The 13927-nt window shown below is 51.3% G+C and overlaps 1 protein-coding gene across 3 annotated transcripts in view; it reads right to left on the reverse strand.

Annotated features, from left to right (window-relative positions):
* na (sodium leak channel non-selective protein na) overlaps positions 1–13927 on the reverse strand; it is a 631552-nt gene that overhangs the window by 326740 nt on the left and 290885 nt on the right. For all 3 annotated transcript variants that reach the window (XM_069314566.1, XM_069314565.1, XM_069314567.1), the window contains exon 17: positions 8452–8572. In XM_069314566.1, coding sequence (XP_069170667.1) covers positions 8452–8572 — 121 coding nt within the window. The remainder of the gene's footprint in view (positions 1–8451; positions 8573–13927) is intronic.

The raw sequence follows: 13927 nt of genomic DNA on the forward strand, positions 1-13927 counted from the left end.
CCACCAGTGATTCGAACTCGGAATTCTTGATTGTGCGTATAGAACGAACCCGACTGTACTACCGGCACCCTTTCAATATAGGTACACACAATTTATTGGATAATTTGAGAACAGCAAGAAAGAAAATATTTTTTTCTAAACCTGCAAAGGCAACTGAGGACTACAACCAACCAGTTCACAAACAAGTCAGCCAGTGAGTAAAAACATAGCCACCCAAAGCACATGTGATGTGCTTTACCAAACTTTAATGGCTAAAGTACCACATTAGTGCTTCCAACCGAGAGTCCCACACCAGGCAGCCTGTAGAAAACCAGTGGTAGAAATTGATATGGGTGTTTCATTAGCAGTGACAAAGAGAATACTTAAATACCTAATGAAAATCTTACTGACCTAACAAATTCACAAAGACCTGAAAGATGTAGCATTAAACATTATGATAAATATCGTGAGGAGACATTCACATATGGGACTAATAGAGCAAGAACTCAGCAATGTGATGTTATAGTGGCCAGAATACGCCTGGGATATAGATGTATCTGGCAGTTTTCTCAAAACCCAAATGTCGAGAACACAATGTGTCAACTTTGTTAAAGAGAAAACATGCACTCCCTTGAAAATTATATTGTAGAATGTCCCATATTGTCTGACTTTCGCCCTCCTGGGCTGAGGTATGCTGAACTCTGTAACTTCTATATGAATACTGGAACACTTGATGATATACTGGACTTGTACCTATGACTGACCATGTAATGTATCAATTATACAATGTATGTATGTGATGTAACTATATTACCTGAGCTTGTAAAAGCATCTTAACAACCTTCAGTGGTTAAGTGCTTAATAACACACTAGTTTCTAAATCAGCTATCTTACCCTGTCAGAGTAGGAGAGACATAAATGTATGCAGACAAGGAGTCACAATAACATGGCTGAAATATGTTGACCAAACCACTCACTAGAAAGTAAAGAGACGACCATGTTTCGGTCCATCCTGGACCATTCTCAAGTCGATTGTGACAAAGAAAATGTCACAAACCCAAATGGTTTTTGTAGTGCCTCAGGTGTGAATCCTCAGACGTCGCCTTGCAAGCAATGCAAGCACAGAACTTATGACTCAAAGATGAAGAAGCCAAAAGAGGTGCTTGTGACCAAGCCACTAGCGCCACAGATGGCCCCAATATCTTGTAACATACCCAATAAAGAGAAAAGGACCCTATTTAAAAGGAGGCAGGGTCAGTCAATGAGTTATAAACTGGATCATGCAGGAGGTACATGAAAAGTGTCTCATGAGCCTCTGAAAGGGGAAAGCAGTGAGGAAGGAAACATTCGGAAGGATGCTTTCCCCCCACCTGCATACACAAGGGTACCCGAAAGCAAAGCCTAGGGAAGTCACACTCAAATCCAACTTATACAAGAAAGAAGGGGTATGAAAACCCCACTCCCAGCAACAGAAGACCCTCCCTGGAAGACACTAAGAAACACAATGAATCAAAAGGAACCCATGATCCCAATTCAGACTCACCCCCTCCCCTCCTCCCACCACCTCCAACAAACTGAAGTAGAAGATCTCGGGACATAGCCATTGTCCACACCCACTGTTTGTTCGTGAAAGAACAGCAGAGTCCAGGGCAAAAGCTTCAAGAGAGGGGGGCCAGCTGCTAAGAGGGCCTAGAAGCCACAGCAGTACCAACAGGCTCAATTGCCTCCTCGCCCGAATCAGTAGGGGCAATCCCGAAGCCACAAACACGAACTAAACTCTGCCCTGACCCTAGAACCCTCAGATGCTTTAGGACCGGAAGCAGGTCGGGGGAAAAGCAGAGAAGCACTTTCCGCACCTGCTCTTCCTTGCCCAACGGGGATGAAAACGGTGTGAATGAAGCCAAAATTGAACTGACGAATGCCTCCAAATCCAATTCCCTAAAAGTCAAATTGAGCTGCTCCCGAGCATCTAAACGGACAAAAAACCTTGACTGCTATAACACTAAATAAATATGAGTTTAGAGACATAGCCGTCTCTGCCCGATAAGGTCGAACATCATCAGGAGGGCTAGACAGAAGAGTAACGTGATGGGAGCACTCCCCACACAACTCAAAAGTTGACGACGTCACCAACCCGACAAGCTAAAGCAGAATAAATTCTATGTAAATTAACCCAGCCTAACCCAGATGGCTGGGAAAACCTACATCGGTGCACTGAAGTGCAGCTCGTGTGTAACCCAGTGTGCCACACTAACCAAGATGCTCCAACCAGGGAAAGACTGAAGCTCAAAACCACAGGCTTGCCCCAAGACAAAGGCTACCACAAGTGAGGTGGAATTCTAAAGGAGCGTCACCTGAACACTTCAGGAAAGATAACACTGGTAGTGCAAGGGAAGAACTAGGGAGCGCACAGGGAAAGAAACCCTGAACGCAAGCAGCTACAAATGCACTAAACTCTTGGCCAATGTGCACAAATGTTCAAGGAACAGCCACCTGGAAAAAAAAACCAGCGTTGAATGTAATGAAACGCCATTTTCTGGGGGGAGCCCCTACGGCTCCCCGGAGCTATCCATGGCTGATATGGATACCCTAACTATTTTGTATCAGTCGATGTGGGTGGAGTTCTAGGCTTACCGGGGACCACGAGCCAGAACCTGGCCCCCTCAGTGAGGCACGGGGAGCAATGGCCCATAGAAATGCACATGTGATTTGGAGCATTCTATATCTGTCATCGACCGGGACAGGCACCCAGAGAGATAAGCGCCACAATACAAACCACTATTCTGGTTAACAACAAAAATCGACAAACGAGTGGACAGAACTCCCCCAGGAAAACGAACTTACAAGTATGACATCACACGAGCCGCGCCGCATGTCTGCACAGCTTCCCCCTCCCTGGGAGGGGGAAGGGGGAGCCCCAGACCCCCGTGCCGGCAATCCCCACCCCAGTTCTGAGGCTGGATATCAAAACCGCGAAAAAACTCGCCGACCGGAGGGCGTGAGGGTGCCAGGGAGCCTCCGGGACTCACCCAGAAAATGGCGTTTCATTGCATTCAACACTGGTTTTCTGGGAGAAGCCCCTACGGCTCCCCAGAGCTACTTCACCAAAGACTACCTAAGAAAACAAGGGGACATACCCGGGAGGCGGTCGGTGAACCACTCCTCAACACGAAGTCGAGACAACAACCCAAGGACCCCTTCGGTAAGCAGCAGGCACATCATTCGCCAGAAAAAGGGAGAATGGCCGCAGACAAAGAAACCTATGACCACGACCATACGAGCCAAAAACCACTGCGCCTGAGAAGAGCATGAAGCTCTGCCACATGACCCCCAGAGGCCAATGCCAACATAAAAAGAGAGCCGAGGCAAAGCAAACCTGAACCCAAGGAGCCACAACCACCAAGGAGAAGAAAAACAGGAGAGCACCCTGTCCAAAGGCCAGGACGGCACAGGCAGTGCATAAGCAGGCCGGAGGTGAAACAACGCACGAGACAGCCTGAGAAACGGTGCAGAAGGAACATCGATACCGAAAGCTAGCAGCAGAAACCATGGTGCCAGACCCAGGAACGGCCCCAAGCGCCTCTACATCCTCCACAAGCCAATCTTATGACAGCCCCAGGAGGGAAAAGAAAACGCAGGACCAAAACCAAAATGCCACAAGTGTGCAAGTCCACTGCCACAAGTGCAGCCGACAGGGAAGGAACCCGCATAAGGAGCCACCCCGCACTAACATCCCGCAGATGGGCAGGAGCGAAAAGACTCATTAAGAGGAGCAAAATCGCCCCCAGGAAAATGAGTAGCGCCGAGACAGCGCGAAGAGAAGAGATATGCACAAAAGAACTAGAAGGCCAAACACCCAGAAGCTGCCGGGAAGAGGACCTACAAGCCCTAGAAAGGACCAAAGGGCAGCTCAACCGAATGACGACAGACGTACCAGAAAAAGGGAAGGAGCAAAACCGTACTGAACCTTCGAGAACAAAAAAAAGCAAACACAAAGGACGAAGGCACAAAAACCCAGTCGCACCCGAGACCAACAGTCATGCAGAAACCCCAAGAAGAGGGGGACATGACGGAGAAGGCCCATCCCGGAAAAAAGGGGCGAAGACCGTAGAAAAGCACCCACTGACAGGATGGAAACAACTGGCACAATGGACAAGGAAACCGAGCCCAGGGAGGGGCCGACGCCCACAAAGCAAGTACGGAGAGGGGGAACGGAAAAACCCCACACCACAAAACCGCAAGCCCCGCCCAGAGGGGTAAAAATATCCCGGCAGGGACCAACAGGGCCTGAGGCCCCTCACGTTAGCCCCACCCCAACCCCGGGAGCCCACCCTGCAGGGCGAAGCCGAGCTGTCCCCGCAAAGCCCCAGCGTCAAGAAAAACCCCGGGGCAGCCATGAAAAACATTAAGGAAGGGAGCCCACTAGGCTCTGGAACTTGAACAGAAACCGAAGGATAGGTGAGGGGCGAGGGGCGAGACAAAGACCCCAAGCTCATCCCCAGCCAGCACAACGAGGCGAGGACAAGACAGAGAAATCCAAGGAACATAGAAAAACCAGGCCCGGCACAGCAAGACCGGCAAGGAAGGAGAGCCCCAGAGGGAGCACGGAAGGGCCAAATATAATGCCACAACCAACCCCGACACGCAGCTGCAGTACCAAAACCGCAGCAAAACGTCACCACACTCCCCGAGGAAGCGACAGAAGATAAAGATAAATCATACACGAGTGGCACACAAGGTGACACAGGCGGAATTGAGAACCCAACTGAGCCACAGGGACGGTAGAAGAAACGTGTGCAGTGTAATGGGCAATCGAAGGAACACATTAGGCAGCCCAACTTGGGCTGACCCCATACACAGCCCCAAGAGCAGAGACGAGAGCGCCCATGAAGCACAGAATCCGCTCGACAGGCAAACGACAGGGGAGAGGCGGAACCAAAGAGCCAGAACCCAATCCTGCAAGCACAAGAAGGCGAGCACAAAACACCCTCGACACAGGAAAACGTACCACCGAACAGGCACCCCCACCGTTGCACTGCGGAACAAGGTGGAGGCGGGGTCCCGAACTCAAGCAAGGTTAGACAAGCATAGGAGAGGGGCAGGAGTACAGGCAGGAGCCGCCTCGGAAGGGCCAGGAGGCCACCCGCAGACACCCGTGAACCGAGGAAGGAAGCAGGTGGAGAGAACAAGAGCTGCCCTGTATGGGCTAAGAGCCCTGCAGCAGGCACCTCAGGTGGTACGGTCCACATTCTCAAGTATGTATGTACACCCATTCCTACTTCCAAAAACAAAAACAGCGTCAGGACGAAGGAGACGCCAAACCACACCAACTCACCTGCAGAACATAGGCGCTGAAGGGCCATGACGCAAGCTTTCGAGTCCGTAGCCGCCGGAAGCGGCCAGGGAGCCCATGCTGGAGAGGAGGGGAGCGGCAAAAGAGGCTCCCTACCCTAGAACCCAGGGAAAAACCTTGTGACTTTCCCACAGCGGCACTCCAGAACACCCCCAAAGCAACGGGGCACGGATTGGATTAAGAAAAGAGCGAGAGGCAAAGCCCCCCACAGAGAAAATGGATGCAGAACACGTGTGCACACCGCCCGGAACCAAAACAAACTCACACGGCGCATGCGCAGGACGCGAAAGAAAAGTAGCCCAACAAGGCGAGAAGTAGCCCAACAAGGCGAGAAGTAGCCCAACAAGGAGAGAAGTAGCCCAACTGGCAACAGTAGCCCAAACGGCAACAAGGAGCCCAAACGGCGACAAGGAGCCCAAACGTTGACAAGGAGCCCAAACGGCTACAAAGGAGCCCAAACGGCTACAAAGGAGCCCAAACGGCTACAAAGGAGCCCAAACGGCTACAAAGGAGCCCAAACGGCTACAAGGAGCCCAAATGGCTACAAGGAGCCCAACCTGTTCAGAACAGAAGGAACCAGTATGGAGGCAAACTCCGGGACACGCAGGACGTAAGCCGCAAAGGCCAACCGCACCGCAGGCGAAGAAATGCGGTTAGCCGAAAAACTCCGGAAGACGGAACCGAAGAAACCACAGGAACATGGAACTGAACCCGGAGAGAAGCAGAACCCAAGCCCAAATCGTATGCAGAGGGGGAAAAGAAAGCCCCACTCCTCGCAACAGTAAGCCCCGCTCAGAAGGACAGAAAACCAGGCGGGGCACAATGGAGCCCATGGCCCCCAAGGCCGCTCCTCCCCACCCCCAGGAGCCACTACACCAGGCCCCGGGGCCGAGTCGACCTCCAAAGCCCCGGCCCCACAAGAAAAAGCCGGGGCAGCTTAGAGAGCTGGAAGAGAAGGGGCCCACTGGTCAGACCCCGGAGCATTGGCCGGAGGAACAGACTCGAATGCCTCCGCAGCTACCCCGGACAGGGCAACCCCTGAAACCGCCCAAGTCTCAGAACCTCTAACCCCGCCCCGACCCCAAAGCCTGCAGATGCATAGGGGCCGGAAGCAGGAGGGAAAAAAACAAGGGGGGCGTGGAAGAACCAAGGCCTAGGCGACCAAAACCCCCAAGTCTGGGTCCCTACACAAGCGGGGAAGCGACAAACCTGAGCGCGTTGCAACATCCTACCCTGGAACGCGCGAGCTGCCTGCACCCACGGGAATTCATCAGCAGACTGGGTGAATGGAGTCACGAACAAGCAACAAAGCTCGCAGGACTCAGGGTCGAATGTGTCACCGACCCAACAGGCAGCATGACGGAGACAAAAACAAGGCGAGTCACCCTGAGACAAAGGGACAGAGCAACCCTCAACTCGCACAAAGCGAGAGGGGACGCAAGGGTCTCCACTATTGGACCCCGAGAGCCCCCGGGGGGTTTCCCAGGGCTCCTAGACTGGGTCTGCTAAGGGTTATCCCAGGCAGGGCACTGCTAACCGGCGCCCCAAACTACCAAGCAAACTGCTAAAGCTGAACCCACGGGACGTGTCCACTTGCGAGGGCAAAGCAGGGGGTGCCACCACACAAACGAACCTAATATAAGGGGGGGGGGGGACACAAGGCAGACCCCCCTACCAGGCAAAAACAAATATAAAAGAAAAACCACACAAGTGGACAACGTACCTAGAGGGAACAGAGCCGGCCGCTGTTATAGGTGAAAACTAGCTACGCAGTACCCTGCGCCCCACCAGTGCAATAACTACCACTTACCCCAAGGTAAACAAGGGAGTAAAACCCGCAAACACTCGGGGCGGCCAATCGCCAAGCAACGAAAAGCCAACAGAGGTAGACCCAAGGTGACTTGTGGAAGGCAACCCCAAGCCCCAAGGGTGGTACTTACAGGGCACTCAGGGAAGGTGACCCTAAGCACATGCAGCCCGAGTACCTGAGAATACTACTCCCAGCTCACACGACCACCGTAAGAGCAGCACTGAGACAAGACTGGAGCTGGAGCCACACAACCGTGCATTATCCCACCAGCCAAGGAACCGAGGCGGGGATCGCCGGCGCAGGGGTCTGGGGCTCCCCCTTCCTTCTCCCGGGGAGGGGGAAGCTGCGCAGACATGTGGCGCGGCTCGTGTGACGTCATGCTTGTTAGTTCGTTTTGCTGGGGGAGTTCTGTCCACTCGTTTGTCGATTTTTGTTGTTAACCAGAATAGGGGTTTGTTTTGTGGAGCTTACCTTTCTGGGTGCCTGTCCCGGTCGATGGCAGATATAGAATGCTCCAAATCACATGTGCATTTCTATGGGCCATTGCTTCCCGTGCCTCTCTGAGGGGGCCAGGTTCTGGCTCGTGGTCCCCAGTAGGCCTAGAACTCCACCCACATCGACTGATGCAAAATAGTTAGGGTATCTATATCAGCCATGGATAGCTCCGGGGAGCCGTAGGGGCTCCCCCAGAAAAAGGCACTGGGGCCAGAGCATCAGTTTCAGACCCAGCACACATCAGAGAAGAACTGATGGTGGAACAGCCTGTGAGCCTCTCCTACCCCCATCCCCCCTCCCACCTCAATACTTGGGGCAAACAAGCAGGTGCTGGTTTATAACATTTTCAATCATTTTTACATAGTTTGGGGAGTTCTATGGGGCCTGCAAGTCTTGGAGACAGCCAGCTATAGTTTATGACTCGCTGACTTTCTGGGTGCCTTCCTCAGTGGTGGCATAAATGAATAACTTGCCACAGCTCCCTTCACCTCTGTGAGGGTGATCAGGTTCTGGCTCTAGGTCCCAAGTAGTCCAGAGAACTCTATGACTGATGGCACTTACATTGGAGACAATAGCTTCAGTGAGCACTAGGGGTATCCTCCCAGAGAAGTGTAATGAAAATTGGTAAGCAAGACAGGAGACCTATATTTAACTTCATCATAATGGAGGGGCAATTGGGAGAAATAATAAGAGAATAAGACATCAGTAGGATATGGGAAGTTAGCACATAAGAACATCTTTAAACAAGAAGGGTTTCAAGTCCATAAACATTGCCTATGTGAGACCAACACTTGAGTGAGGACATTCACTATACCTGCAACATGGGTTCTTCAGTTATACGATATTCAGCCATTTCCATCATGAGGGAAATGCAGGAGAGTGTTGTAACCAGGATCATAAGCCAATCTAAGTAGGTCACCAAGGCCAGAAGATTACTGAAATGAGAACCATTTATAGAATAGTCTGACTTTCCAGAGGTTGGTATAGTTAGGTGCAACTTTTGAACAACTTGCCAGAGGTTGGTATAGTTAGGTACAACTTTTGAACAACTTGCCAGAGGTTGGTATAGTTAGGTGCAACTTTTGAACAACTTGCCAGAGGTTGGTATAGTTAGGTGCAACTTTTGAACAACTTTCCAGAGGTTGGTATAGTTAGGTGCAAATTTTGAACAACTTGCCAGAGGTTGGTATAGTTAGGTGCAAATTTTGAACAACTTGCCAGAGGTTGGTATAGTTAGGTGCAAATTTTGAACAACTTGCCAGAGGTTGGTATAGTTAGGTACAACTTTTGAACAACTTGCCAGAGGTTGGTATAGTTAGGTGCAACTTTTGAACAACTTTCCAGAGGTTGGTATAGTTAGGTGCAAATTTTGAACAACTTGCCAGAGGTTGGTATAGTTAGGTATAACTTGCCAGAGGTTGGTATAGTTAGGTATAACTTTTGAACAACTTGCCGGAGGTTGGTATAGTTAGGTACAACTTTTGAACAACTTGCCAGAGGTTGGTATAGTTAGGTGCAAATTTTGAACAACTTGCCAGAGGTTGGTATAGTTAGGTATAACTTGCCGGAGGTTGGTATAGTTAGGTATAACTTTTGAACAACTTGCCAGAGGTTAGTATAGTTAGGTACAACTTTTGAACAACTTGCCAAAGGTTGGTATAGTTAGCTACAACTTTTGAACAAGTTGCCAGAGGTTGGTATAGTTAGCTAGAACTTTTGAACAACTTGCCAGAGGTTAGTATAGTTCGGTACAACTTTTGAACAACTTGCCAGAGGTTGGTATAGTTAGCTACAACTTTTGGACAACTTGCCAGAGGTTGGTGTAGCTAGGTACAATTTTTGAATACAGTATTTTACAAATCAGTATGCTAGATTTAGTATAGAGGAATACAATCACACAACATTTATAATGAAAAATATTAGCATTATGAGTACTGGGTATATTATTTACACACGGAGTTCACTATTTTTGTAAAAAACCCAGCTTTGAATGTAATGAAACGCCATTTTCTGGGTGAGCCCCGGAGGCTCCCTGGAGCTTATTGGGCTAATGTATGTTACATTAGACCGGGACATTAGCTAGGGATTTCAGACCTACCAGGGACCAGCGCCAGAACCTGGCCCTTTCAGAGAGGTTTCAGGGAGCAATGGCCCTGGAAAAACCCCTTGTGGTTGGGGTTTTCATTATCTGCCATCGACTGGGGTTAGGCACCCAGAAAGGTAGGCATAACAAAACAAACCCCACATGGTAAAAAACTAAAACAAAAAAGCGAACATAGAGGTAGAAACTCCCTACAATCCCAAGGAAACAAGCAAACATCACACTTTACTGCTGCGGCGATCGTCCGCGCAGCCCTCCCCGCTCCGAGAGGGGGAGGGGGGAGCCCCGGACCTCACTGCGCTGGCTGCCTAGCATAAGTTCGGAAGCTAAGCTTCAACCAACGTGAAAAAACCACCGAGCACTGGGAGGGAGGGTTGCCAGGGAGCCTCTGGGGCTCACCCAGAAAATGGCGTTTCATTATATTCAACGCTGGTTTTCTGTGGGGAACCCCTATCGCTCCCTAGAGCTTCATACCCAAAGAGAAGGAAAAGAAAGGGCTGACCTGAGAGGCGGCCGCCACAAACTCCGCAACGCGAAGCAGAGACAACAGGCTGCAACCTGCGACCCAAGGCAATAAGAAACGCACAGGAAGAGTCGCCTGCATAAAGAATGGGCGGCCAAGAACCTGTGCGACTCTCAAATCCTCGCGCCTGAAATGAGCCCTAGACGTCACCAACACAGCAGCGAAAGCTGTAAACATCTGAACAGCACAGGCATAAGGATAGACCGCAGGCTGGAAGACTTAAAACTATGCAGACGACCTGGGAGACCCGAGCCCTGAAACAGGGAACGAGGAGAACCGGATCAACCCAAAGGGCATCCCCAGACACGGTACACAAGTAACGGCAAAAAAGCGCAACCGGACAACACAGGATGCACCCCCGGCCGAACCAATCAAGCATCAATAACCCCCCCCCCCCTCCGGAAAGCAGCCATCTCTATCATCGCCAGAAGGACAGAGAAAGGCTGCAAACGCACAAACCCACCACCAGTACCAAAAGAGCAGAAACCCCTGCACTGGAAGAGAGCCGGAAGCTCCCTGATCCGACTCGCATAGGCCCATGCCAACAAAATATGGCCTATGAAAACCAAACTTAAATCGAAGGGGCTACCACAAACTGAGGAGAAGAAGATAAGAGGGCACCCTGATCAAGGACCAGGACGACTCAGGCGACGCATGAGCAGGCCGGAGGTGAAACAAAACACGAGAAAACGTACAGAACGGGGCGGATGCGACATTCACCCCGAATGCAAGCTGGAGCAGCTCCGCCAGCGCCGCACAATACGAAGTGACAGTAAGAAACATCAAAGAACTGTAATCTTGAAAACTCAAGAAAGACAAGACAACTCAATGCGAAATAGAAGACGACCTATTAAGAGCAAGAAAATGGTGAATAGAAACACCAGGAACATCATACTGTCACCGAGACGAAGCTCATAAGTGGGACACAATCAATGAAGCGACCTGATTGCCATAGAGATGGTGTTACACCCGTGTCAAAATACCAGACGCGAAGAGCCTAGGAGAAGACCGAAGCAGTGGTTACAAAGCCCCAGCCGAGAGATGACCCATTCGTGAACACATTGAGCGAAGGCTCAGGGAGGTGCCAAGGCACGGAACCCAGAAAACCCCAAAGAGGAAGCTGGTGACACAGCACCAACACAAGATCCCCGGAGGACGAACCCAACGATTGCAAGAGAGGCAGAAGGGGAGTCCCCGAAGTAACCAACCAGACGTCGAAGCCAAACCAGACCCTGCGGGCAGATCGGCATGTCGAAGTTCAGACTCCCACACGACCGCTCGAACAACCGCCGAGCAACTGGGGACCCGCTCATAAACAGCCAAAGGCAGGACCACACCCGCAGCAACGCTTCTGGAGGGAAAGACAAGGAGCGGCCCAAGAGCCCTAAACAAGACCCAGCCAGGTCCAAACCCAGGACGAAAACAGATGGAACGCCTCCAGATCACCAGGACACCGAACCCGGTGATCTGGAAAGAACCACACCCCTAGTGAGCAGACAAGCGGACCGACTGGGAGCCCACACCAGCCAGTCGTCGAGATGGCTGGTGTGGGCTGGTGTGTAAAGATGCGTAAATACACCAAGTGCCAATTACAAACTAGGGAAGGCAACAAAAGTGGCAAGCGTGAAGCCCCACCACCAACTGTGTCAGCCCCGGAATCCTGGAGAGGAACGTGCCAAGAAGTGACCCAGAGGTCCAGGGCCACCATCCAGGCACCCGGCCCCAACAAAAGCCGGACCGGAGACAACAGTCCTCCGATGAGGGCAAAGAATCCAGTCTTGGTTTGCCTGAAACCAAGACTGGGCTGGCCAGCAAGGGGCCAACAGGACTACTCTTCCCTGAGAAGTCACCAAGAAAAAGCAGGACCTAGAGCAACAACCGAACTGGGGGGAAAGAGGTACATGAAATCCCACCTCGACCAGTTGAACCGAAAGGCATCGACCAGAATGGCATCACAGTTGAGGAAGGGCGCCACACATACCTGAAGAATCCTCAACCAGGTCGATGCGAAGAGGACCACCTCCGGGCGCGCGAATGTCTGGCAGAGCCAAAGGAATGAGTCATTGTCGACCGTCCATTCTGTGGACAGGAGAATGAAAATAGACAGGCTGTCCGCCAGGACACTGGACATGACCTGGATATGAACTGCCAGGAGAGCCAAACCCCTAAGAACTCAGCAGACGAGTCAGCCAAAGCAACCAGCTCCAAAGAACCAAGGACCACATCGACCCACTGTGGTTCAGGCAATGAACCACCGGAGAGCAGTCCAAATGGAGTCGCATCATCGATCCACGAGCAACACGGACTGTCCGAAGCGAAAAACCACACTGCCGCGAACTCCCACACCTTGCTGTGAGCCCGACGAAAGGACGGACCCCATTGACCCTGGCTGGCCTGGTGAGCACTGGTCACAATTTTTTTTTTTTTTTTTTTTTTGAGATATATACAAGAGTTGTTACATTCTTGTACAGCCACTAGTACGCGTAGCGTTTCGGGCAAGTCCTTAATCCTATGGTCCCTGGAATACGATCCCCTGCCGCGAAGAATCGTTTTTTCATCCAAGTACACATTTTACTGTTGCGTTAAACAGAGGCTACAGTTAAGGAATTGCGCCCAGTAAATCCTCCCCGGCCAGGATACGAACCCATGACATAGCGCTCGCGGAACGCCAGGCGAGTGTCTTACCACTACACCACGGAGACTGATAACAGAGGACAACTCAATAACATTGCGTTAAACAGAGGCTACAGTTAAGGAATTGCGCCCAGTAAATCCTCCCCGGCCAGGATACGAACCCATGACATAGCGCTCGCGGAACGCCAGGAGAGTGTCTTACCACTACACCACGGAGACTGATAAATCCCCGTCCGAGAGACGACGCATACGTGAACACATCAAGCGAGGGCTCGGGTAGGGGCCACAGCACTGAACCCTGAAAAACCTAAAGAGGAAAGCTGTGATGCAGCAGCCGATGCAAGGCCGCCATGGTTTGAACCCAACAAATGCGAGAGTGGCGGAAGGGTTCCCGATGGAACCAAAACAGCCACCGAAGTAAGATCCCACCCAATGAGTAGACCAGCACTAGGAAGTTCAGACTCCCGCACTGTCGCTCGAGCAACCGATGAGTGACCCACGTGCCCTCCAAAAACAATCGAAGGCAGGACTGCAGCCGCAGCAACACCACTGGAGGGAGAGACAAGGAAGCAGTCTGAGTCCCCACAAGACCCAGCCAAGACCGAACGCGGGATAGAACCAGATGTCCCACTTCAGGTCCAGGAACAACCAGGACACCCATCATAGGGACGAGGTCAGCTCAACCATGCCAGAGGCCAACAAATCCACAATGATACGTTGTACTGCCAGAGTCCTGACCCAGCAGACCAGACCCCAAATATTGGGGAGGGTCTGACTAGCTCCACCTAAGGCCTTGAGCCAGGAAAATGGGCCAGACACTTTCCCCACAGTGACATCAAAAGGACCCACCCTGGAAGGGTCAGTGCAAACTCCAAGCAGAACCAGATCTCCTCAACATATGATTGCAACATTGAGCTGAGGAAGAAGCCTCCCCAGGAAAGGCAATGGTCAGGAAATGTGAAGACCTACCTCGACCAATAACCAATGAGGCCCTCACCTAACCAGACTGCTTCCAAAATGGGGCAGAACTTT

Source organism: Procambarus clarkii, chromosome 79 (genome assembly GCF_040958095.1).
Source record: "Procambarus clarkii isolate CNS0578487 chromosome 79, FALCON_Pclarkii_2.0, whole genome shotgun sequence".
NCBI lineage: Eukaryota > Metazoa > Arthropoda > Malacostraca > Decapoda > Cambaridae > Procambarus > Procambarus clarkii.